The sequence below is a fragment of the Rissa tridactyla genome, chromosome 1 (genome assembly GCF_028500815.1).
Source record: "Rissa tridactyla isolate bRisTri1 chromosome 1, bRisTri1.patW.cur.20221130, whole genome shotgun sequence".
Lineage (NCBI taxonomy): Eukaryota > Metazoa > Chordata > Aves > Charadriiformes > Laridae > Rissa > Rissa tridactyla.
This window is the reverse complement of record NC_071466.1, coordinates 167,652,039-167,679,273: the sequence shown is the minus strand read 5'-3', so window position 1 is coordinate 167,679,273 and position 27,235 is coordinate 167,652,039. Positions and strand designations below refer to the sequence as shown.

Genomic DNA, 27,235 nt, shown 5'->3' with positions numbered 1-27,235 from the left:
CCTTCTGGAAAAGCAATTTTTAACAGCCTAAAGAAAATCTGCAGGTGCCATATATGAGAGTGTGTCATACCTCTTGGGAATATCAGGACTTCACACAGGAAAAGAAAAGAGTGAAAAAGAGAGAGGAAGAATTGCTAGCTTTTTTTTTTTTTGTCTTTTTTTTTTTTCCCTTCAATGTTAATGACTAAAGGAGGAAGTGGGAGTAGGGATTTGTGACCCAAGGGACAAAAGAAACTAAGTAGATGAACCAGTCTACTCAGCCATGAGCAAGTGGGCACTTCATGCTCAGACACCTAAATTTCATGACCTTCAAAGAAATATTTTCATATTCACTGGGCTTTTTCTTGCTGGACTTCAGCTCAACCTTGTTCTTGTCACAAAAGCCCAGCAGGCTTTGGTTTGAAAACAAGCTCATTCACTAGGCAACTTTCGCCTTAATTCTGTACAATAAGATTATACAGCAGAAAATTAGGAGATTAAAAAAAGGCAAGGAAACAGCCCCACTCAACCAAATGCAATTTCACTTCCCTCACAATATCCTCTGAACAAATGGAATTCAATTTGTTTCTGTGTTCCCAGGTAACAGCAGCACCTTGTTTTGCTTGTTTATTTAATTACTCCTCCTTGTTCATGCAATTAGCTGAGCGACCGCAGCCTTTTGTTCATTACGTTAACCATAACACAGTTACTTGCATAGCTGTTTCCATTTTGAGGCTGAATTTTGGAGAGCGGCTCTATTTTGGGGGGCGGCAGGCAGAGAACCGCTGGGAAGCCTGACGCAGGGTGGCGTGCAGCAACCTGCTCCTTGACGGAGAGAGTCGCTCCAGGAACCGCGCTGGCTGCCCATCTGCTTCTGACGGCAAACCAAAGCCCTGTTTCCAACACACGCTGCAAAGCACCTCACGGCTTAAAGGCCTGGCCGTCTTTCATCGTAAGCACCACCAAAAAACAGCTGAGTTCATCCCACGGCATTTTTGCCAATGGGCTGTCAAAGCTTAGCTTTACTGCCCTTTAGAATGGCACAAGGCATCACTCTGGGCAACGTACGCTTGATTTAAAATTACCGTATGGTGGTTGGGTGAAGAAATTTAGAGATGGAGACTACTTCAGGCTCTCTTTCATGAACAGTTCAATTTAACATCCAGTCGAGCCTAGCGCTGCTGTGATGCTCAAATGAGTTGCTGCACAGTTAAATCTTTTTTTAAACACTCAAGATATATCCCTCCCAGATCACAAAGTTTAGCAGAACACTGACCCTGTCCATTAATAAATGCAGCAATCGACACCTCCCAAGTCCTCCGAGTTTCTGTCAGTGAACTGATGTCAGCTTATTTTTATCTAGGTTGCTCAGAAATTGAGGAATCTGCACCTTCTTACAGAAACAAGAGGCAGAGTCGGTGCCAGTGGGAGCCTGTGCGCTCTGGTGCGCAGGAGGCACCTTCATCTCAGCCTCCAGGCACCCAAACACCCCCAAAACTCCACCTCTCAAGAGAAACTACACACCAACTTACACTATTTGAAATAGAGAGAACTGCAACAGACAGCTTGGAAAAAATTGTGAGTCTTTGTAGTTTACAATTCAGCCTTCGTACATGACCCACTGCTATGGTTTGGATTAGTTCTGGAACCCATTGCAGCAAGGCGCAGCCTTTTAATGGCATCGTTTTAACCCTACCTGTGCCATCTGCCTCTCCAGCTTTGACCGGGGAATATCATCAAAATAGTTTTCATTTCTTCTTCTCCTTGCATCGCCCTGCATGATAATGTGGGGAACGTCCAGGGAGCCACCAGTAGTGAAAGTGCTTTGGCTAAGTGATGGAGACAACTGAGGAGGAGTGTGGTTACCACTGGGTTCCTGGACAGGGAGGAGAAAAATACAGCATAATAAGAACAGCATATTGCTAACTTCAAACCACATGTTTAGAAGTGTATTCGAATTATTCATACTTAAAAATTAAGGAACAGTTCCTGAAGTAGAGGTTATTGTGGATGAACTTTTGAGATCTGCTACCTAAGGTGCACAGCCCGCGTGGAAGGAAACACAATTCACTATTTACATGAACTAGTCGCAAATTCCCTATCCAAAACTTCCTTGTGTAATATAAACTCCCTTCTAGGACTGCTTGAGATATAAAACAGGGAGCTACTTCTCATCAAGGCCTAAATAAAGCCATGATTTAGGACTAGCTATTTGTAAAATGAAATACATTCTCACCGCTTCTAAGCAGCCACTCTGAGCAGTGAAAGTGATTTGAAAGTCATGTGAACTCTAGCAACATCTCTTGCTGGAAAAAAGAAATGCACGAACGTTTACAAAATATAGACACTTTGTTTGCAATTTTTATAGGTCTTGCAGAACATCCATTTAAGTTGAAGTACTGGATATCAGAAACAAGCTAAATAAGAATTCCTCGAATGCATGAAAGCATCAGAGTACAAATATTTTACCAGGCTTTTCTTGTAATCTGTGTTGAACTGTGACCTTGTATCAGTCAGTGCGCAAATACCACAGTGAATTGATATATGAACTCTACCTCATAAACAGCTAAACGTGTCCTCCTGATGATACATTTTACCAGGCTCCACCACCACACGGCTCACAGACAGCCACCCTACGTGTGTTTGGAAACACCTTTCTATTCTCATGCACCTCACAGCCTTTGTTCAAACACGCGTTACAAACATTGGCGCCCAGCTCTGCCGTTCAACATGCTCTTGGAGATTGCCACCAGCGGGAGCAGAGCTACAGAGCACTGGCCAGCCAGCCTGCACACCCACCGCCCCCGGTGGACCGTAAACCGCTGCCATCACAACTGGATGGGGAAACATGTTCCTCTCTCGTGATGTAGGTTACCGGGCTCAATTTATCTGACACTAGAGATTTCTCTGATAGTAAGTTCTTCGGAGGCAGAACGTCCCCAGGACTGTGTTTGCACAGCGCAGACAGACCTCGCCTAAATTATTCTATTGCTGTAATACTGTATTTCGATGCTGAACAACAAGAAGGGACCCCAAGATATCAGAGGAAGGAAAGACCTGCTCCGGTGTGCATGGAGGATAAAAACCCCTGCCTTTTTATTGAAAGAAAGAATTAAAGTGGATATTTCATGCATGATTACATTGAAGCAAACCTAATTCTGAAAAAGCATCAAGGTACTTTACTCCATGCTGTTAAGAAACAAGATATAGTGTAAGAAATCAGGGAGCTGTAATCTCTTCCAAATGGAAAGGAAAATTGCAATTCTCTGTACGCATTCAAGTGATAGTAACATCTGATGTTAATATTTGAAGTGTAGGAGTCTATGTGACATTGTTCCTTGCAATCACAGTAATGGATTAGTATTTTTCATACTGGTTGACTAAAATCAGGGATATATAGTTGTTTAGCAACTTTTAATTAACTGGATTTTTTTTTGTTTTTCAATTCTCTAGCTTTCCTATGATCTGAGACAAGCACTTGACATTTCCCAGGGCAAAGAAAGGAGTGTTTTCCTCTTAGGAATAGTCTTTTTCTCTCCTTCACAAAAATCCACCTACATTTGGCCCAGTTAAAAGCTTCTGAAAAGCTGTAGTCTGCACACGCTCCAAAGGTTTTGGTGAGGCATTGTCTCTAAAACCTACCCTCCCTCTAGCCCAACCCTGACTAGATGGTGCAGAGGACTCTGCCCTGAAAATAACCTAAGTACGGGGGAACTAAACGAGATCCTTTCTAACGACTGCTACCTGCCGCTCCAGCCAGGTAGGTCACCTCTCTCTGCTCCGAATCACGATTCACCCCCTGTTCAGTAGACTGATAGGGCCATCGGCACATCAAAGTGACCGATGACCGCGCAACGGACATACAGATTCCAGCTCTCGTCCAGTTTTTCATATTTTTATCAAACCGCATATAAAGGGGAAAGTCACTCAGAAATCTCCATCGGAAGACTGCTGGCAAGGCAATAGAGACAAGAATTACAAAGTCAAGAAATAAAAGAATTACGGTGCCTGTGCATTATGGAACAGGGTTTAATTGTATGATTTTATGCTATTTTCCCAAAGTCATCCTTCACAGCACAGATGGATCCTCAACTGTGCAGCATGTTGTCATATACTCAGCACTGTGTTATCATTAGTTACCGTGTAGTCAGTATTTTATTCTCACCTCGTTTCCTGGCCCCAAACCCCTTCCTTAGAATCTATTCAAATCCTTCTCTGAAGATAGGATGACTAATATTGTCATTTTCATGATGCTTGTAAGTGCTTTACAAACGTCAATCAACTTATTTTCACCACACCCTGTGACTTCTGGCATTTTCTAATCACCACTTTAGTGTGGGGGACCTGAGACATACAGAGAAAGGTTAAAAAATATCAGTCACTTTGGATGCCCAATTAAAATATCTATTGCCTCATTTTCCAAGTGCTTGTATTCAAAACTCCACTCTTACTGATCTAATTTGCAGCAGTGTGTGCTCAGCACTTGTATTAATCAGACTCCAGACCCCAGTCAAATATGCAGAATGTTGGTAACAGACAATTAGTGACTGTTTATGAGGCAATTACCTAAATAACTTACCAAGCGTTATCCAAGGGCTTTGTGGCAAAAGCAGGTGTAAATCTGTATTTTCACAGCTACAGCTATTCCTTTAATCGCGAGTCTCCCTCACATTCTTCCTTCATTCCTCTTCCTGACTCCACACCCACATTCCCATCTCCTTAACAAATCTGCAGACCAGGCACGGACGCCCGTGCAGATGCTATCACGTACTCAGTACCGTGTTCCTGTTAGTCACACAGTTCATATCATGTTACCACCCTGTTGTGAAGGCATGGATACGTGCCCTGCAGGGATGCCTGATCAGATATATTTCACCATTGAACTCTGCTTCATCCCCACCTCTCAGTCCTGCCGGTCACGTATCGCTGGAACCACACAGGTCAGGGCTGGAAGGGAGCTTAAGAGAACCTTCCCCAGGCTGCCTAGGAGCACCTCAAGCCCCACAGATATTTGTCTAACCTGTTCCTAAAACCAGGAATCCTCTCCAGGTAATTCATTCTTGTCTTAAACTATCATTACTATTGTAACACTTCTTTGTCAAATTTTCAGTCTAAATTGTCGTTCCTTCGGTTTAAATTCCACCTTGCAGTGAGTGCGGGTGAGGGCGGGGTTCTAGGAATATCATGGAAACTGGTCCTGTAATTAGAGACTATAACGCACTCAAGAAAGGGAAGCCAGATTGCACAGATAACCTGAGATCCAGCATTTTCTAGCTTTTGAGTATATGACACTGAAATCAAAATAACCTTGACTTAGTACACAGTTGTGTGGCGATAATATATTTTATGGATATTTTTATGTTTGTTGCTTTTCCTCAATATTTAACCATTTTTAAAATATTTGAAAAGCTCATACAAAGAGATTTGAAAAAGATGAAGAGTGTTAGCTGTGCTTAGGTTGACCTTGGGACCTTAAAGGTAGATTCTTTAAACTACCTTTTTAAAAGATACAAATTGACCCTCTAGTAGACACAGATACTTTATTTAAATCAATCTTCAAGCTAAAAATTATTGCAATCCACAGACTGAACACTGTGTCCTTGTTTCCAGTGAAATGGCAAAGCAGCACTTGATGGGAAAGAAAACCTTTATCCAAACTCACGTCCTCCTCTTTAGGATTCTCTGTGAAGACTCCAATACCACGAAGTGATGAATGACATTTAGCACTTGCCCGCATCAGCGGCTCTAGCTGTGGAGCAGCAGACTACTTTTTATCATTTTGACTCCAGATGGAGGACATCCAGTTTTCTCTTCGCTATTAACTGAGAATAGACAGTCCCAACCAATAACACAGGCTGTGGAAACTTTCCCACCTGCTGAAGAGGAACTAATTCCCCAGCCCAGAGCACTGAAAGTATTGAGCAAAAACACGCGACTTCCAAATGATTCCTCTTCCCTGGGAGTGTTTTAACACCTGACACGCATCAGGAATCATTCACATAATACACAAAAAATAAAATAGAAGAAAAATATCCACACATTTGTGCAATGTGCCTTAGAGCAGGGTGTTATAGGCTTGTGAGACTTTTTTCAACATGGCATTAGGAATAGGTTGAATTTGGGGGGGGGAATTAAAATGCCTCTATGTGGCATCTGAGAATAAGCAGGGTGAAAACAGGCTGGTCACAGAAATTGTAAGTGTATGTTAAAATAAGCCCTAATTCTGTCTTTCTCTATTTCTCTTTACACCAGGAAATTTAACTTGGGAGCACGGGCACCCTCTGACATTTGGAAATTTAGTCCCAAATGAGATTCGAGTCAGAAATGCAGCCCCATGAACATAATCAGATCCAATTAAATGCAAAAAGTGTGACCTAAAATATCAAAATAAAAAGTGTTGATATGAACTGCCTCGGAGAGAACACAGTAGGAAAGGGTCATCAGACCACAACTCGATAAGGGTAAGAGGCAGCAAGGAAGCAAAGGCATTGGATCGGTGGTGTAACGAGAGGAGATTGAATCTGGTCAAGTGTGGAAAAACCCCAGGGACATTGCAACAAGGTTTCTAAAAGAGGGAATACAAACGAAAATTAAAAACATGAGGTAACTTTTGATACACAGAAATATCCTAATGGCATTTGTACCTCAACAATTTCAATAGGTTCTCTTTTGAAGAAGGCATAAAGGGTATGTCTAAAAAGTAAGTGAAAGCATTTTGAAAACATGAGAAGAAAATGGTAACTCTCCTTCCGCAATATCAGTCGTCTGGGCTGGGATTCCTGTGGGCAAATGTAGACGTGCGGCTTGTATGCACCTGCTCCTGAGCTAGCTTCTCGAGCAAAGAAGATAAGCTGGTACTTCTAAGACACTACTTATCTCATCCTAAGGTAGACGTCCGAAACGGGTCAGATGAATCACCCTGTAAAAATGTCAATTTATCTCTGCTGGCTCTATGGGGAGGTGTGACTGAGCAGGTCGGCCTAAGACATCTACACTGTAAACTTCTGAAGTGAGGTAAGTTGAAACCCGCTCCAAGTGGTCCTTGTTGTCATGCGAATGTTGGGAAACGCTTGCTGACTTTTTGAGAAAAGCAAAGAAATTTTCATGGGGACTCACCCTGAGGGTTATTGACCGAGGTGGTTTCTGAGGAGGATCTTCGTGAAGCCTGTCTCCCAAAGATGCCAGAACGCGCTTCCGGTGGCCAATCAAGCTAATTTTTAAGACCTGAAATAATAACAAAAATACCTCGTTAAAAAGAACACACTGCAATCATTAAATGAAGATCCATTCAGAGTGAAGCCATAGTCTCTTTAAACCTTTTAACAAGTTGGTCCACTACACAGGCTAAGCGGACAGAGAGCAGTGCGAGGCAAACAATGAGAAGAGAAAATGAGAGGCAAGATCAGAGGAAAAACCCTGTAAAATGAAGGAAGAAACCAAAGTACGTATACATGTAGAGAACCAAAAAAAAAAAATAGACTCAGAATGAGTAAGGAGGAAAGGAAAATGAAACAGAAATAAAAGACAGCAGAGCAGGAGGAAAAACAATGGGAGGGATGAGGAAGAGAGTGAGTAACAGGCAGCTAATGCTTAGAGAGGGCAAGAAGGGAGAGAAGGAACTGCACAACGAATAAACATCATCACTTTTAAATCTATTCACCATGCCTTTCATGGGCAATCTTCGAACGACACGTACAGTTTGCATTATTGTGTAGAATCATCCTTGCGTAAGAAACACAGGACAGACCAACTTTGTCCTGGAGGTCTTTTATCAGATGCAGTGAAAAAAATAAATATCTCTGTTACACGCAAACGCGACCATCAGTGGATAGGTTTAAATACCTTGTGCTTGTCCAAACTCCAAGAATGCTGCGAAAAAGGTGTTCCAAACTTACTCCCCACTTGTGTCTCTCTGTGTCCCTGACACAGACAAAACCACCACTGCTCTCGGGAAAACAGAGAGGGCAGGAGCAGCAAGTTGGAAACTCGAGCATTAGTGGAAAAAAACCAACCCATATTTCAATGCTGTTCTTTAATGGCTACAATGGCTTCAAAGTGTAAAGCAGCTCTAATTGTAGAAAGCCTCTGCTCTGCAAAGAGCAGTGTCCTCATGTAACTCTTCCAGACTGTTTATATGGCTTCATACACCAGAGCTGCCTCCATTCCCTCTCAGAAGACAGTACTTCCCACTATATTTAGGACCGCCGTGTTTCAACACCCTTCAGTCGAGAGGAATTTCTCACTCAACCTGGAAAAAGTAATAGTCCCCAAAACCCCCTGCAAACGCTACCTCTCAAACGAACAACCACCTCAGTTCAACCAGTACCACTAAGAGCTACCATTCATGAAAACAAACAAAACCCAAACGCCAATAACTCCTCTACGACATCCCTTAGATCCAGTATATCAAGAACACAACATCATTATTCTGATGGGTGAACTCCTGCCAAATCCATGGGCACGTGAACTCTTCCACACATCCTCTGTTGGATGCCTCTGTGCTATCCTCTATAGTTGAACCTCAAGAACACCTTGTTTGCCCACACCTACAAAGCGATGGGCTAGGACGTGAAACAGATCAAGGCCTTCCTCCAAGAGGCAGCTTAAAGGGTCGTTGCAGACACTGTAGCTCAACAGCAGCCCCAAGCTGTAGAGTCCCACTAGCCTGCTATATGCTCTCCTGTTAGTCTAAATCTGGAGAAGCACGCGTGAAGCTGAGATAGTGCAGCACACACAAAAATGCCGGAGGCATGCAGGAGTCTTAGTTATGTATTCAGTTTACATTGAGTGTTAAAGAGAAGGGTGCACAGTTTATCTCTGTATTTAACTATATGAAACACGTGAATGACCCACAGCTGCTTTAAGCATTACTTGGGTAACGCACCGCAGGGAACTTGCTTCTTTCATAATGCTTCCCCATCATCAAGAGCATTTACCCAGAGATTTTTAAGTCAAGCTACAGTTCTTGGGTTGTTTCGAGGTCCTCAGTGCTCTGACTGCCTTATTAGCTGTATCAAACCACACAAAGCAATTCTCTTTGACTTCACAGAGCTATTGAACAACAGGAGAGAAAAGGACACAAGTCTTGAGGGACTTCGCACACAAGAGATCAACAGATGGGTCTAAATGGTTATATTATTTAAAAAGCTGTGCTCAATTTGAAAGCAATGCAGATCTTTAAACATCAGAAGCACTGCTAAGCTCATTCTATGTTTTGTTTTTCTATTAAAATGGTGATCACCCCAACTCTGAAGTGGTAGGAATTTAAAGATGCAACCTACAGGAACACATGGTTCTCAGCCAATAGGCAGCTGGAGCCCACTCTCATCTGGACGACATGGCTGTATTCTTCTGGAAACTGACTCTAGTAGTTTTCTTACTTGGAAAACCTGTTACTCAACTCACAAAGATAAAATACTGTTTTCTGAAACATTTCTATATTATTTCAGTTATGAGAATTTAACAAATGCCCTGAAACTCTGAAAACTTGTCCTCTGATGGATTATCCTTGACAGTACTTGCCAAAAATGTCAAATATCACAAATATAGGTCAACGGTGTGCAATGGTAAAGTAGCCTAAAGTAGTATCTTAGAAATATCTTAATGTTGTGTTATCAGATAACCGTTAAAAGTCTTGCACGTATTTAGCCCATGAATATTTTCTGTATACCAGGTAACAGTGAACACAGCAACACGGAGCTATAGGGACACTCAATACAATGCACTTAAGCGCTATGCAGTGAAGCGTTTTGTCAAATGGATTGTAGCCTGCATAATACACGACAATGAAATGAGCTTTGCGGTGCGGCTGCAGAAATCAGCTACAACATGTCATGAAACTGTTCAGAGTAGCTTAAGGCCCTCCACAGCCCATTATTTCATTAGTGGCATCAAAAAAAAAAAAAAAAAAAAAAAAAAGCACGCACGTGACATGCCTCTTTCCACGCTGGCAGTAGCATACCTGTGAAAAAATAATGCAACTCCATCTCACATGTTTGCTTATATTTGATGCTGTAATACAATTAAAGGAGAATGGGACAAGTCATTTGTCCAAAGCAAATACATGCTCACAAATTTAATCCTGTTTTTACCACCACATCCTCCAATGATCAGCATACAAAATGAAATTCCGCTAGGAAATGTAAGAAATCCACAAATGTAACCAATGCAACACTTTGCATTTAGATTCCTGACTTAGTTGGCAGATGTTTTAAAAAACAAACACATGTAGCCCAGTAACTCCCTGATGACTGCACGTGTGCAGATGCTGGAATTAACAAGTTATTCCATCTAAAACCGAGCACTATTTCTGCAACACTCTTCTGCCTGATCTTTTCTTCTGATTGAATAATATGATCCAATACTGTATTTTTATAACTATTCTACGGTTCTTAAAACGGGTATGATAAAGGTTACTCAAATTCAAGACATCAATTCCCTCTCTTATGGCATAATTTGAAAAGTTACCATGTGGGGTAAAATCAGTGCCACAATAGTGCCAGTGGTCTGGACTAAACACGTAGCAGCAACCAGACACTAGGAACTAGCTACAAAGGGGAAAACCAGAGAGTGATCAGAATAGTACTAGTGATTCTCTAGTGGCAGCATCAGACACATCAGAGTTCAAGAAGAAAAAATGCTAAATACAAGTCAACAAGGTGCGATCTTCCTATTTCTGGAAGTAAATAGCCCCAAACGCTAGCTAAATTCAATTTTATTAACCATTTTACTGCTGGTGATATTGAAATAAACTCCAGGCTATCCTGGAATCATGGGTGAAGAATACATTGATTATTACCACTTTCCTGCCACAATGCCGCCCCACAGGGCTAATCCTAAAATGCAGCAGTGCCCAGAATACCCAGGAGGTGAACCCAGACCAACCAGTACAGCTCAGCTGATCATCATGACTGAAAATTTGGGAACGGATGACGTACACTTGCTATATAAATTCTCAGCATGGACAACTGTTCAAAATTTTACAAATCCTATCCATAGAACTGCTGTCAGTGATTAAAAGTTAAGAGAAAAAAAAACAACAACAACAAAAAAACAAAAAACAAACCCCAAAAAACCCCAAACAAAAAAAAAAAGGCGAAAAAACTCCATCCCCACATACTGACCAAGATTACATGGTGTAATAATTGGCATATTTTGAAAGATAAATGTGCCTGACTCAGCTGTGATATTGAATGCCCAGTGGCTTACCAATACCAATCACAGTCAAATCCAGTCCACACCACATCAAGCTTCTGTTGAATTTTTCACATAGGGATACTTTATGCTCTTTCTCATCCTGACTGCAACTGCCGATTCCTTCCAACCCTTAATTATCACAAACCCTTGCCATTTTCAACCGTGCCGGGATTTTTCCTGTAGAGCCCTGACTGCCCAGCAAAGCGCAGGCACGTGAAAACGGAGAGGCTCCACAGCAGCTGGAGATGAGAGACTTGCTGCAACTCTGCTAGCTGCAAGACTTCTTTAGTTCCCACAACTGCAGTGGAAGCAATCGCTTATTATGCCTATGAAGAGACTTGTAAGAGACTTATGATTTCATATCATAATGAAATGATATGAAATATGCGCCATTATCCCCCTGAATTAATTACCCAACTGGAAACAGATGTCAGTTGTCTTGGTGACTGCATTTCACAAAGACAGATGGCTGCCCAGTAAGTCCCGTTTCTATACATTATCATGAAGAACTGACGTTTGTTTGTTTGTTTCCCCCACCCCTTCAAATATGTAAGTTAGTTGCAGATCTCCGGTTTAACGGTATTGAGAAGTCAGCGGCCAAAACCCTTCTCCGAGTCAAGGTAATTGTGAATCTCAGGTTGTTACACTCCTCGGAGCTGCACTGCGGCAGATGAGCTTCCTGCCAGAGCAGTGGTGCTACGTCGTTGTTCAGTCGTTGCCATCCCAGGCCAGATTCAGGCACCTGAGAATTTATTATTTTTTGCAGAAGTTCTCAGGACAGCCTTTGGTACTATCCAGGCCACTGGAATTTTTGTCCTGACTTCGCCAGACAAGCCATTTTTGGCATTAAACTGTTTTCCAAATTCTCATTAGTTTAAGAGTTGGCTGACTCAAAATATCGGGTGCTAGTACTTTTGGCTGCACTAAAGATAAAAAAAAGTAATTGTATTTTTTTGCCTGTAATCAATAATCCTTAATATTTCCGTGGGAAATTATTAATTTAATTTTTCATTAATAAAAATCAGGAAAATACAATGGAACAAGACCTGGCCAATACTGAGACCTGGCCACTTTACCTCCTGAGGAGGTGCCTCAGGCTACGTGCTGAACTGCTTTTTAAAAACAATTTTTTAATAAAACAGAAGTTAAATCCATGGCCTTTAAAAAAAATAAATGCTTTTGCATAAGCCTCAGCTGTAATGACAAATACTGCATACGTGCATTTTTATCACATGGGGCTCAAAACCCCATAAATCAGAAATCCTAGAAGTCTGTTACACATACAAACACAAAGATCATTACAGTAATGATTACCTATTCTAAGAGACAAGGCTGAAAATATTATTTATGTGAAAAATAGCAAGCACTAAGCAGATCTGTACATAAAGTAAAATTCCTTCTCTTTTCACAAGCAGTAAGTGGAAAAAATATTGGACAGTTTGAAAGGTGGAATACATTCCCAAACCGAGTCCTAGAGGACAGACTCAGACTGTTCCCTCCGCTAGTGACTTGCATTTCCACCTGCCTGTTGGTCCAGTCACTGGCACAGATCAGATTTGGGAAATGTGCGGCCACAGAGACCAGCAGTATTATTTCCAGCCAACCTTCCTGAGGTTTTTCAATGTTTATCATGTAGCACTACGAGATAGTAATTGCAACACCAATATGTTATCTCACAATATTTTGCAGGATTACTTACGTAGCAGATAAATTATAATTAAAGTTACTGGTACTACAACACATTTCATAATGAGCTAATCATTTATTTATCTATTTTTAATATGCAATTATCAGCAAAGCACATTAATCTGTACACAAGCATAAAATACAGCTAGCGTAACGAGAAACAGGAGATAAAATACAAATCTCCATAGAAAATTTTAACAGCTTTAAAATTGATCCTTTTTCTGATCTTGATTCAATTTCGTCATGGACTTAATTCAAAGCAAAAGGGAAAAAAAATCAACACCAACATTCAAGCCCTTTCAAAGAATGGGACATTTGTCTACTAAATAAATAGGGTTTTTCTAAAGCCTTCTAATAACACACAGTAATGAATGCTTTCATAATATCAGAAGCAGCAAACAGGCAGTCGTTGCTTGGAGTAAAAATGCAGATTACTCTAGCTCAGTTATAACCAACGCAGTCATTAAAAGGTAAGCTCTGTAATATGAGAATAATATCAGTTAATTACACAGATATTAATATATTAGAATTGAAAACGGTTTATTTCTATATCATGCAATTATATAGTCTGATAAAAATGGCAATAAAATTAATGAAAAACCTAAGATGGTGTTAAGTATCTCCTTATAATACTAGAATTTAATGGAGGTCCTTCTATGCATTTTTTTTTTTAAATCATCATTTTTAATGATTTTAATCAATTTTAAAAACATCTTTTAGACCCATGACGACTGCAGAAAGAGCGTCTTCGACATACAGAAACAAAAGCCAAATACTGGACAGGAGAACCTGGACCAAGGACCAGAACAAATGCTGTTAAGAGACGTTATTCAGAACACATTCAGCTTCTTAGTATATTTGCAAGCTACCAGCCGTATGCACAAAGATCTAATTATTATTGCATTAAAGTATTTTCAGTTTAGTAAAATTATTTTTCTGTATTGCAAAACATTCACATTAAAAGCATGGGTTCCACCCTTGAATACCTAGATCAAGCCAAATCGATGCACAGAGGCTACCTATGGCTTGCGTTCCGGCCGTGCTGTGGAGCACAGACCACCACACACAGCAATCCAAAATACACTTATCCCCTAAAGCATTAAGTATCCCAGAGTTACAAACTTGATCGTGCATAACTGTCCTACTGCTAGCATTAATATTTACCCGCTTCGTAAAGGGAAGAGCTGTAAAAGAATCGTAAAGATAAAAATGAGAAAAGTGTTTGTAGCCTTTGATACAAGAGCCATCACTGGCAACGTCAGTTACTCGAATAGTACAAACTGAGGGCATGACGCTAAGGACAGAACTCACCCCAATTCACTCCAAAGTACAGGTGAATTGCCCTCTAAGTCTTGTGAAAACTGCATGCAAATCATAGAATTGTTATGATTGGAAGAGAGCTTTAAGATCATCAGGTCCAACTGTTAACCTAGCACTGCCAAATTACCACTAAACCACGTCCCTCAGCACCACATCTACCTGTCTTTTGAATACCTCCAGGGATGGCAACTCAACCGCTTCCCTGGGCAGCACATTCCAACGCTTGAAATGCTTCCTTAGAAGAAAGAATATCTGCAGAAGAAAATGCCAGGGTTTGGTCCGACAGGAGGGGTGTTGGGCTGCAGAGTTGGAGCAGCTGCGGCAGAGTGACGTCCCAGGGATCTCACTCCAGGGATCCCACCTGCCTTAAAAACAGACCTGGGAGGTGGGCAGGGAGCAGTTCTCTCTACGCCCAGCTCCTCATCTGCTTCCTTACTTGACCACAGAAAAGCTAACACTGGCACAAGTAAATGGGCAGCAAAGTATGACCAAGGACGGGGGAAAGAGGAAGGGGTGTAAATCTCATTCTCAGCAGCTGCTTGTGTTTCCAGTGGCACAAGCCAAACATGAGATGGGCTCACCATAGTGAAAATGCAGCTTCTTTCACACCAGACCACCCAAAAGAAGAGTGCAGCTAGCATAAAAGAAATATGTAAAGAACCCTAAAGCCAATGTTTTAACAGAAACCACGGTCTATGAGCCTATGCTTTTTAGTATTCAGCAGTTACTAAATTTAGTTTCCTAGTTTGTCTGTCAGGTCTCTGCCATTTTCTCCCTGAGGACTGGGAAAGACCTGTCAGAGATAGGGTAGCTATTTAATGAAAAATGTTTTTCTTCTCATGACTGTTTCTGTCTTACCAGTGATCAGTGTGCATTCACCCTACTGCAGAGTGGCTGCGTAGCCTCGGCTGTACCTCTTTCTTTGACAGCATTTCACACACTGGATGAAGTAAAACATGTTTTGTGATGTGCTAGTATAGGCGCTGTTGACTCTATTTTGGGCACCATGTGTTATGCTGTCCAGGGATGTCACCTCTATCAAGATCTTAATTTCATTGCTTTACAGGAAAGATGCACCTACATACGCAGCATGATGTAAAGCGGGTCCTCAGTTATTGCTCTACCTGCTCTGCAGCAACAGCCTGCTGACCAATCTCATCTCTTTTCTTTCTGCAAGGACACTCCCCAAAATAAAAAACTTTGAATGACCAATAACCTCAGTATAGGTTATGGCATGACATACAACCCTACATAAAAATAATAAATAAAGAAATCCTCCATCAACTAATTTTCCCAGCTGTCTTATACTATCCTAGTTTGCAATCTTTGCTCATTAAACAACTATTTAATTAAACTCATTAAAATAATGACTACAGGTTCTGGAAGAAAATCATGGCTTGAAATAAATGACACCAGCCCTTCTCCCCGGGTTTCACACGCCCCTCCACCTTCCTCAACCTCATCCTTTAACATCAGATGGAAGAAGCTACTACATATGTAAAAGCTACCAATTCATCTCAACTGCAGCTATAGTAATCTACCGTTTTCTTTCAGGTAGTCTAACTGATCAGCATAATTAAAATAAATTAAGAGCAATTTTGTCTAATCTACATTTGGTGTGGATTGTGATGTTGCTTGTCAGATTCTGAAGCCCAGATCTTGTCCATTTTCCAACTACACAATATGGCTTTAAAAAAAGCTATTAGTTCTCCCTTATATTCTTGCTTCGTTTATACCCTTTATGCTATCACAACTGTAGCAATGCTACTACTATCTTAAAAAAAGGCAATGGCCACCATGGCAGAGCAGTATCACACATCATAGGCAGAGCCGGCGTCACGCTGTACTTTGACTCTTAATCTGTGAGGAGGAAGCACCGTGGGTGGGAGAGAACAGGCTCTATGAGCACAGCAGGACGGCTGGATTAACTCTGCCAGGGGCAGCAAAGGGACAGCAAAAGCATTTCTCAAAATATCTTTTTCTTTCATGCCTTGAGGTAAGAGCAGGAAGGAACACCATCAAAAAGTGGGGTTACAAAAGGATACAAATATAGTGGCAAAAATATTCATCCGCCAATAGCTCAAGTAAGTTCTTCCCTTGTGTCTCTGAGCAACATGACAAATTTCAGCATAAAAGACGATTGTCTGCATGATTTGAGATGAATTGAAACCACACGGCCGCTCAGATCATACACATCATCTTATGCAGATTCCTTTCCTTCATTAAACATTCAACATTAGTCTAGCTTAAGGAAGAAACATTTTTGTACACAACCAAATTAGAACAAAGCAAGTGGGCAAGCTGCATGGAAGAGCTCTCCAAACAGGCGGCTGATTTTGTGCTACAGTTAAAAAAAAAGATAAACTGAACTTCACTGATAAACAGTGAAAACCAGCAAAGCTTTGGTCACCTCGAAATTGTTGTCCTTCAAGTTATTTTATAAATTAAAAAGAATATAGATGTGTGTGTCTTTTTGAATTCCACAGTTTGGGCAGATACATTATTAATGAAGTATTCTGGCAAAAGCCACCAGTGAATGGGTTATCATGGGAAAGGCTTTCTTGCTATAAATTCTATTTGAATTTTCTCAGCCAAAAGTGCTGCACAGGACTCCTAGTACAGGGTAGTAGAGTAATGTTTTCTTCACCTCTGCTCTTTCTCTCTTTTTTCTTCATCCTTATCAAAAGTTCCCAAAAAAAGAAAGTTCTCTTCAAAGGCACTGTCAAAAAGAGGATAAACCTAATCTCCACAGCTCAGGCTTTGCGTTCTTTACCTTGGGCCCATCCAACCCATGCAATAAAGTCAAAAGAATGAAAGCCAGTGCCAAGGAGTTCATCCTCCACTTTTCCCATCGGTAATAGCTACACCAGCAGTCCTGATTTTGCAAGGAGCGTTACATGAGGGGATTTTTGGACCTGTATGAAGCCCAAATTACTTAGCAGGCCTGTGCAGGCAGCTAATGGCAGGACAGTGGCTCCATGCTGCCAGGAGTCAGAGGCCCTGAGTCACGTCTATAATGATTCCCAAACCATTCTTAATGTTGTCAAGGATCTCCCCAATGCCTAGTCGTGCCTTTTTATAATTCTAAATATTGTAATTTAGCAAATCTCCTTGATCCAACAATTAACCATTCTGATTCTTGAATTATGTTTTGGTTAATATTTAACTTAAATTGTCTCTTCTCTAGCTCTTGGTCTGTCCTCACTGATTTATGAAAATAATTCATCATTATCTCCTCTCTAACATCCACTTACATGTCAGCAGAAAGTTACATTTGCCCTCTATCTTGTCCCCCGAGAAGGAACATGCTCGTTATACCAGGTATCTGGTTACAAGTTTACCAACTGAGACACAACTGTGATTTCTAACGTACAACACGAGCAGAAAAAAGCCAACAATCCCTCTTCCCCTCATCTAAAAAGCAATATAAACACATAAAATTTTTACTTTAAAAATAAATAATATAAACCAGAAAAAATGACAGAACAGTCTTGCTTTCTCCTGCAAGTCATCTATCATAGCATACATGCAATTGTGCAAAACTCTTCTACCAAGAATAACTCTCGCTCCTAAATTTGCCTTAACTGGACAGAAAGAATCCGATGTATAAGCACATTACCCCAGCTGAAACAAAGGGAACCACACCAAGGGACAGAAACCTCTAAGTTTTTATACACACTCCTCTCGTAAGTAAGCACAACATTCATATATCACTGCCCTTTTTATTTTTGTGTTATGCTATTGACTGATATTCAACCAAATATCCAGTAGCTCTACTCCGCCTGCCCAGATTATTTACCAGTACTGCTGTTCCGTAATATACTCAGAGCTCTTTATATTCTCTCTTGTGATCTCTACTTCCAAAATAAATCGCTTTCACATTTCTTCAATTAAATCGTAAATAACGATTTAATAATAAAATAATAATAAAAAATAATAATAAAAAAATGATTCAGCCCATTTATGCGTTACGAAGATCATACTCTATTTTAATCCTATTCACAGATGTTACTACAATGTTAAATAATCACCCTTCAGATCAGAAATAAGGCCATGAGAAACCACATTTGTTTGGAACGACAAGTTTGCAGACCTTTAACTTTGATGGAGCTTGAGATGTTAAACCTGAAAGAAGAGAGATTAGTTTATACGTGTATTTATATATTAATGTATAGTACTAGATATAATAACCAGCTGTATTTTTGTGAAGCCAAGTAAGTTTCTACTTCACCTTGTCACAAAAGCACACAACAGCACAGATCACATTAACTCACTGTAACATACAAAATCCTGTCATGAACGTTTTACACCAAATCACCACAAGAACTATGATTAATAATGAATCAGATGAGTAGATTTATATGAATAACAAGCAAAGAGAAAAAAACCCTCTTATTATGGACAATTAGAGGATAATATAACTTAGACGTTTGTTACGTACTAATATGTAGCCACTTGGGATATCTTCACATGACTGGCTTAGACTTAAAATGGATTTCTGAATTGTACTACAGAATTAACTAACATTTTGGATTTCTCAAATGATTAAGTAAGCCTGAATTTGGTCATTGTTAATTAAGTATAGTTTTAGAAACTCTATTATTCAAGTACACATCTCGTTTATGTGTTGGTTTTGGGGTTGTTTTGGTTTTTTTTTTAATTCTTCCTGTATTTGGGATCCAGATCTGGATCCAGAAAAGCGTGAGGCTTTTGTCGTTTAAGAACCCTGACATTTAAACTCACTTGTTTCTGCTGTAATATGAACCTTTGAATCACAAAATATTTTCCATTCATTATTTGTGTTCATATATTCTTATCAGATTTCTCACAGATACTCACCAGTGTAAGTAAACCAAATTTCTGCACAGAATTGAAAGTAAATGACTGTGTCACTTTAGTAGTAGGAAAGAAAAATACGTAAGGAAAAGGTTAAAATACGGTTTTCAAATGTTATGTTATGTTTCTGTATCACGTACAATGGGCTTACTCAGCTGGGGGCAATGCCTTAATTTTCAGGAACCCATTCGGTATTTCACCCTAATTTGGCCAGAGAGAGGTAGAGCTGATCTTTTCTGAATAAATACCTATCACCAGGAATTTACCAAGTGCTGATGTTCCCACCGAGCCCCCAGGACTCAGGTGCCCCCCCTGGCCATGAGCCCAGAGGACAGAACCAGCATGAGCGGTGCAGTCAGGTTTTCCCATGGAAGTGCAGCATGGATGGACTGGGAAAAATTCTCCAGATTCTTCACGCTTGAAGATTAAGAACAATGCATAAAGTTAACAGAACTTTTAAAAAGAAAACACTAGAGTACTGGCACTTCAGAGCTGCCCAGGAGATAAAAAAAAATCCATATTTAAGTTTGGAAAACAGAGGGAGCAGAACATGGTGAAGCCGCAAGCACCCTGAAATTTTGAAATGTGTTGCCAGACAACAGGTCCCTGCTGGCAGAGCCCTCTGAGGATTGACACAGAAGCGCCAGTTCAAAACCCATCATGCTGGGAGGCTGCTGGATGGAGGAGTTTGAAGCTCGGCAGGATATTTCCCCGCCACCACCCCGGTGTGTCCTTCCTGCTCAGAGCCCGACGGCTGCAAACCAGCACTGCTCGGGGTGACGCCGAATGCGTTGCTGTGTGCTTCATCACCAGGACACACAAGCAGAAACGAACACCTTCGGAGAGAGCTACAACTATATAATATTACAAGCGCTACAGACCAGCGTGAGTGAGACATCGCACGGGCCAGGGATTCCTCTGCATCAATGGCCAGGGAGCAAAGGGGAAGGCAAGACAATGACAAAACGCCATGGGCAAATCATAAATCAAAAGATGGCAAGAGACGGCATGAGCTACAATGAAGTCCTAACTGTACACGGAATTGCATCTGTTGAGAACTTAAAATGCAAATGTGAATTTTTATTAATCCATTTCTTAACTGCAGATACAACCAATGCAAGCTCCTGAAATAAGGTAAAATGGGAATTTGGAGAGATAAAATGAGTGCCAGAAATTTTAAGAGGATGAATAACACAGGAGAAGAATAGGAAGACCAGAAAATGGGTCATTATAGTAATCAGATGAGAAATAGCTAATGGAAGGATTTACATATTACAATAAAATTAAAAGGTAACTATTTGAAGGCTACCAGCAGGTGACATCTACAAGGCATCTGTGATAAACCAGAGTACATGATTTTATTTGTCTGTTCTGGATTTTCAGATAGCGTTCCTATTTTCTTCTTTGCAAATTCACCTTCCTTCTCTCTCATCTGTCAACCTTCTCCCTCTCTCTCTTCACATTTTCAGCTCAACAGACCCAAATTCCTTTTGCCCTCGCAGCTTTGCTCCACGTCCCCTTTATTTCTTTACCACTCACCACCCAGCTCAGCAATTTAATCTGAATCTGCAACCATATTCCCACCTCGTCCAGCTGACCACTACAGAGGTGACAGGGAGAAATGACAACAAAAGAACGAGCAAAAACTGCTGACCAAGGAGTAAGGTAAAAAGCACGGAGAAAAACGGAAAGGAAGCTGTTGGATTAATAACAAAATCAGATTTGATTTAACGGCATCTGCTCTCCTCCAGAAGCAGTGAAATAACCATGTAATAAACATTTTTAATGTATGCTTAATGTCTGTTATATATGTCGTTTATGGGATAATCACCCAAGCGTGCAGAAAGAGACCGCCTCATTCTTCCGTCCTTATTTTGCACCTCTAGGATATCGTTGAAACGAAGAGAACAAACACCCACATACGTTTCTATTCTTTCGTAGTCTGTACAGTAAGTCTTCTGTACAAGTGGTGCTGCTAAGGAGCACCGCAAGCAGCTCCCCTCATCAGCTGTGACCTAGGACGACTTAGGATACTATCAGGCACAGCAGGATTGTTTAATTCTTTATTGAGATAAAGCATATAGACAAAACAACGTTTAACCAGTCGGAAGCATTCTGCGGAACGGTTATTCAAGAATGTTTCAAAGAAAGAAGTGATTCTGTGACCTTGGGGTCATGCTATGGATTATTTTTTTTTTTTTAATTGGGCACCTAATTTTTAGCTATTTAAAATTTTATGAAATCTCTTCACTTGGATACATTTTCTTGTTGTCTAAACCAAAAATGATTACAGTGTCAAGATGCAAGAAATACTTAGAAAATACCAAAATTTACTTCTGTGTGTTACCATTGTATTATTTTGCTAATAAATTCTGTAAGCCCCAGGGAATCGGCGTATATGTTAAAATCATCTAGGGTCAGCTTTAGCAATGTACAAGCTTCAGTGGTTCAGAATTTCATATTTTTAAGAAAACACGGCATGTGTTTGTATCAGCAAGTTTCATCCGTCATTATCCACCTCCCTCCTACACCTTTCTAGTATAAAAACCCCTTCTGCTTGCTGACAGAATACTAATTTGGCTTCATTTAAATGCTAAAGCAGCACAGTCCAGCTATCTCATTTAAAATATGTGTAAAGCTGTGAAACAATTGACAAGCACAACGAAGTGTGTCTACCGTAAGATCTGCATGGAATTATTTTTCAATAGACACTAAAAAGCCAAAAGCATACACTAGCCACTTTTTTCCCCCCCTTATACCTCTTAAAATCAGGGAAGGGAAAAGGGTAATATTTACCTAGCAGCTCAACACTTCGTATTACCTGTTAAGATTAAAGGCCAGGTGACATATATCTGAAATATATATATACACACATATATATTTATACACACACACACTTCTATTTGTGCAATGACAGTCATTCATTCTTGTAACTACAACCACATTTTTATTCTGTGTCTGTAATAAGAAAATTTGCATTAACAAAGCCTGCATCAAATATAGATGGAGGGCAAGTGGCATTTCCATATATGAATAGTACAAAAACCTAAATATAGAGAGCTCTACGGACAAGACCTGGGCTGGTATCCCTCAGCGGTACCTTCCAGTGACCGGCGTTGACAGATGTCCCAGACTACCCTCCTCGTAAAGGTGTAGTTCTACGGCATAAACTGGAGAGTACAATGAAAATTGAATGAGCATGATCGATTCTGAATGAGTTGATTCTAAATACCAGGTGTCCACACGGTAGTGGGGTTTGAACAAACACACCTGTATCTGAAAATGCGTGATGCGTGTATCACCTTCATACACACACAGGGGAACAGAAAGCAGGAAAGAGAAATGCGCAAAGGACCCCTCCTCCCGCTGCAGAAGAGCCTAGCCGCAACACGCCTGAGAAAACAGTGGCCACCAAGGCCTGGATGTGATTAGCATCAAACTGCTCCACGGCAGAGCCAACTGGGAGGTAAGCCTCATATTTCCGGGGTGCGTAACTGATGAATGTGCTCACAGAGGCTCATTTCAAGCTCAAAATCAAGGCAGCTTCGCTTCCCCCCGCCCCTGAGCAAAAACGCAGACACAAGCTAGCGTGCTAAAATGTTCCTCCCAACAGCAGAGAAGGTACGTGGGCAAAACCTGATAAATTTTACAACTGAGATTAAGATGAGAAGAGAGCAACCATCTTTTCTCTTTAAACTCTCTAATTCCTGAAAGGTTAAAGAAATGCAGAGATTTATCAGTAGACGAGTGACTAGTAAAAATAATTTTGTTTAAGAAGGTGAACATGAGTTTTGGTGCGCAGATTGCAAGAAGACAATAACTGTCATTGGACACATCTATATTTCTAGGTACAAACATCTCATTTACAGTTCAGTATTTTAAAGAAAAGAAACCATGGAAGGCTTGATCATAGTTCTAAACCTGCTTTGTGCAACAAGACTAATGCAGGACTGAGCTAAGGAGCTGACCCATATACTGAAAAATAGGATCTAAAATTAAATGGGAAAATGTACATCATTATTTTAACTTAGCTTAAAGTTGCACAGCTAAATCTCTGTGCAGCAAACTGAAAAGTTATCTGTACACTGCAGATTATTATGCACTCAGTGAACACACATTTAAATCATTTTTGCTATGTTAGTAGCATTGAATTTTTCATGCATTTTAAAGTTGGATAAATGGTTAGGAAAATAATTCAATAGGTCAGACATTTCATTAACTTAAATATTAACAACAAAATCCTCCTAGCAGAATAAAAATGCTTTTTTTTTTTCCCCCTTGCCTGTGAACTTACGTACTTGTCCAGAGCAGCAGAACCCACTGAGAATCCTTCTCAGCTTACCAGAAGTACCAGGGTGCTGCCCACCTATCTGGGGCTGCGCAACCTAAATTCCCTGTTGAAATTGTTCCTGTTTGCTTTCTAGCTAAAACTTTGCCTTTTGTCTAGATTTACACCTATGTCCTTGGTCCAAGGTGCCTTGCTCCCAAAGGAACTTTTGCTTTATTTCTGAATGTACACTGAATATCGGCTTAACGCAGTTTAATAACTCAACCAAGCATACGTGCATTAGAGCTTTGAAAGTATCTAAAATATTTTCCACAAGTTTATAAATTACCTGCCTGCAATGATCTAATGCCAGTGAAAGAGTCTCTCTCAAATACCACTTATTGTTAACAAGGATGAGGTCATGGTTTTCTTGATGTCAATGGCAAAATACCATTGACTGCAATGAAGCCAGCGTCTCACTTAGACATGCTGTATTCCAATAAAATAGGGATTACACTGCATTGCAGAACTGAACAGGATGGGTACAGTTAAAATGAAATGCTAGGATGAAAGTTGGCTGTGTCAAAATAGCCTTTCCTTATACAGCAGACCTACCCTACAAATATATTCAATCTCATGGCTGCTTATCCTCACGGCTAGAAAAACCCTCTAAGATTGCTTTTTATTTCCATTTCAGAGATGGCACATTTATGGCGAGAGCAAGCAGACCCTGTTTATATTGTCTCTCGCTCTTGTGATTTCATCATGACTTTCACCAAAGTCTATCTTCTCCTCCCAAAACCACAAGCTTTTCAATCTCAGCTTTCGTTAAGAAGAAAAACGCACAAGTCCCACGACTGCATAGAAAGCTCTGAATTATCATATCGGGGGGGTGGGGGGGAAGCCCACATCTTATTTTTCCTATGCTATTTGAAGCCCTGAGGTTGACTAGCTTTTCATCATCTATATAATCTCTAGTTAAAGGACAACTGAACTTCCAGTCTGCACAAGCTGGAGGAGCCCTACTGTAAATACTGCCTGCAGAAACCTTATTGCAGTGTAAAAGCGAGAACGACAGCCTTTTAGACACCAAATTAGACCTAGGCAACATACATACTGTAGTTAGGAGAAACCTTTTATTTCCAAACTTGACAATTTTTACCTTGTGGTCCCTAGGACAAAACAAACACGACACTTTGTTACCCTTCAATAAATCTTCAGCTGTTACCCTTCAATAAGTCTTCAGCTCTTCACAGTGCTGGGTTATGAAAGGTTCTAACTTTCACTCGGGTAAAAGGAATTTATAATCTCTCAGGGATGCAAAGAAAACCTTGGACACAACCCAAATGTAATCAAACTACTAAAACCAAAAAACACGTGCAAAGACAAATGAGAGAAGTCGTGGCCATATTTCTCCCTGGCTATGCTTCGTAAAGGATTCTGTTGAGACTCAGGTGCAAAAGACACTGTTGTCAGTGCTAACCCTCTCCTCCCAACCCACTGATACAGCATGTAAAACTGAGGCAGATCTGAGACAAGTTGCAGTTTTGGCGTGTCTCTTCTTGCTCTTGACCCTACAGGAACCTCTCCCAGGCTGTTGGTGTCGGTGGCAATCAAGAGCCACGCCACAGATCAGCTCATCCCAGTCATAATCTTAGTGATATACTAGTATAAGATGCAGATGATAGCAACTTTTACTAATAGCTGCTCTTGATCCCATATTGTCAACTCTCAACCTTTCCAGCCTGCTTCATAAACACCCATGTTTTAGTACAGAAGAAGCCTACAAGGAGCTGAAGCAGCCCAGGTCTCAAGAAGAACGACGCCCACGGTAGAATGAAGGGAACTGGATGCATCTAATTTGGTAGATTTGTTCTTGCTTCTCAGGGATCCAGGATTTCTGTCACTCTATAGCACAAGAGAAGACACAGCCCAGCACCATAAAATGAAAGAGGGCTGTAAACTGAACATCAAACGAGCTTGCTCCCTGCTCTCTCCAGTTCCCAAGTACATGTGCTCAGACATGGCCTCCCACTTCACTAGATAAATAAGAATAGGGTTGAGCAATGTGATTTAAGAAGAAAATTACATGACACAGTATGTTTTATTTCACAGCATGCTAAAAAATGATTAAAGAAATGTGAAGAAGAGTAAGAGACTTGCTCTGTTAGCTTTATGTTCAAATACAGCAATATAACACAGAACCATTCTGATATGCTGCTGTATGCATCACTTCTATGCCTATTATCCAGCTTCTTAGAAAAATGAAATCCAAACCTACACATTTTATCTTAGAGCAGCAGCACAGGTTTTGTAGAGTGAGAGCTTATGAATGGGTAAACCAGGAATTTAGTGCAGTGAAAACACAGTCCAAGCTCAGGGGTCTGTTCTCCTCTTACTGCTTTTATATACTTCCAGTATTCAGGAAAATTACATAGGAGCATTAAGAGTAGAACAGACTCCTGTGAAACGAGCTCACAAATGAAATTAAGAGAGGGAGAGAGCAGTGAATAACTGAATCCCCCGAGCTAGAAGAATGCCACGCTGGAGTGTCACAGGAGGATATACAACATGTGCTACTCTGCACCCACTTCTCAGTGGACCTGTGTAATTTATGAACCTGACAGCAATGCCATACGTACCCACAGGGCTCTTCCTAACCTCCCTCCCGCCCATCAGCATGCTTCCACGGAGAACTGCCAAGGAGACTGCCACAATGAAAATGCAGTGGTTTGGCTGCCTTTCAACCTTCTATATACCCTGGAGACAGGAGGATTACTTATTATTAGCAATTACGAATTTTAATCCGCTATACTACATTGCATATGATCAAGCTTTATTGTACTCTAGTGAGTCTTACCATAGTATAAACATCAGATTATAAACCTATTTTTTTAATGCACTGACTTTTAATTTTATATAGAGTCAACTTTCCCTGTTGCAATGTGGTCACTTCATTCTGTACTGCTGACAGAGTGTGGCCCTTGAGTCACTGAACAACATAAGTGTATGCTTCTATTGGTCCTCAGAAGCAAAAAAAAATCAGCTTGATTTGTCTTTCCTATTTTCTTCTTAACAAATGAAAACCTGAAGCTCATGTGGATTAACTGATAAACTTAAGGCTGCAGATAAAACTTGGCATACTAATAGGAATGAAAACCACATCTAAATCCTAATGCCATGCTATATTCACAAAATCACCCTGGCCTTACTTGCTGTATCCACACAACCAGAATGGGTCAAATAAGAGCCATAAAAACCATCCACCCTGTGTGCAGTCTGGCCAGGCGCTATAAGAAGTGGTTCACAGCCTTTACTCTCTGCAAGCCTAAAATCAGGTGTTCCACATCGTTTTCTTATACTGCTCTTTGTTCTCATAAGCCAATGATATTTATGAAAAAAATCACAAAACTCTCACAGACTGCTAGTTTAAGCGAAAAAATGATTATGATTACATAAGTGACACTGCACTTACTGATCATAAAGGAAAAGATTTTATAAAAATATGTACCTTCTGCCCAATCAAGGATTAGCAAACAATAATCCTTGTAAAACAGTAAAATATCTGATTAAAAGGAGACAAGAAAAAAAAGTGAATTTTTAATGTAACCATCTATCATGCCGCTCTGCCACCTTCCATTCTGGGTGGAAGGCGTATTCATCTGCCTTTGCTTTCCCTACCCGCTACATAGCAACACGTACAGCGAGGAACCCTTTCCCACAAACCGTAACGTTCTGCTAAATACAGCTATTCTGTGGCATACGCTTTTCCCCTGGGCAGAAGACGGGAGCACCAGGCACTCGTGGCCCTTTTTAGTCACATCGCGCTACCGGAGGGCACTTGGCAGAGCGAGGAGAGCGGTACGAGAAGCTACAAGCGACCAAACGAGTGCTTTTACTTAAGCCAATCTGCCACTCGTCACACAGCGACTTATTTTAAAGAGGCATCTG

At 40.6% G+C, this 27,235-nt stretch overlaps 1 protein-coding gene across 1 annotated transcript in view; it reads right to left on the bottom strand.

The window, feature by feature from the left end:
• ANKS1B (ankyrin repeat and sterile alpha motif domain containing 1B) overlaps positions 1-27,235 on the bottom strand; it is a 449,659-nt gene that overhangs the window by 46,064 nt on the left and 376,360 nt on the right. The window contains exons 18-19 of the mRNA XM_054199351.1: positions 7,096-7,203; positions 1,676-1,855 (exon numbers count right to left, since the gene is read on the bottom strand). Of these exons, the coding sequence (XP_054055326.1) occupies positions 1,676-1,855; positions 7,096-7,203 (288 nt within the window). The remainder of the gene's footprint in view (positions 1-1,675; positions 1,856-7,095; positions 7,204-27,235) is intronic.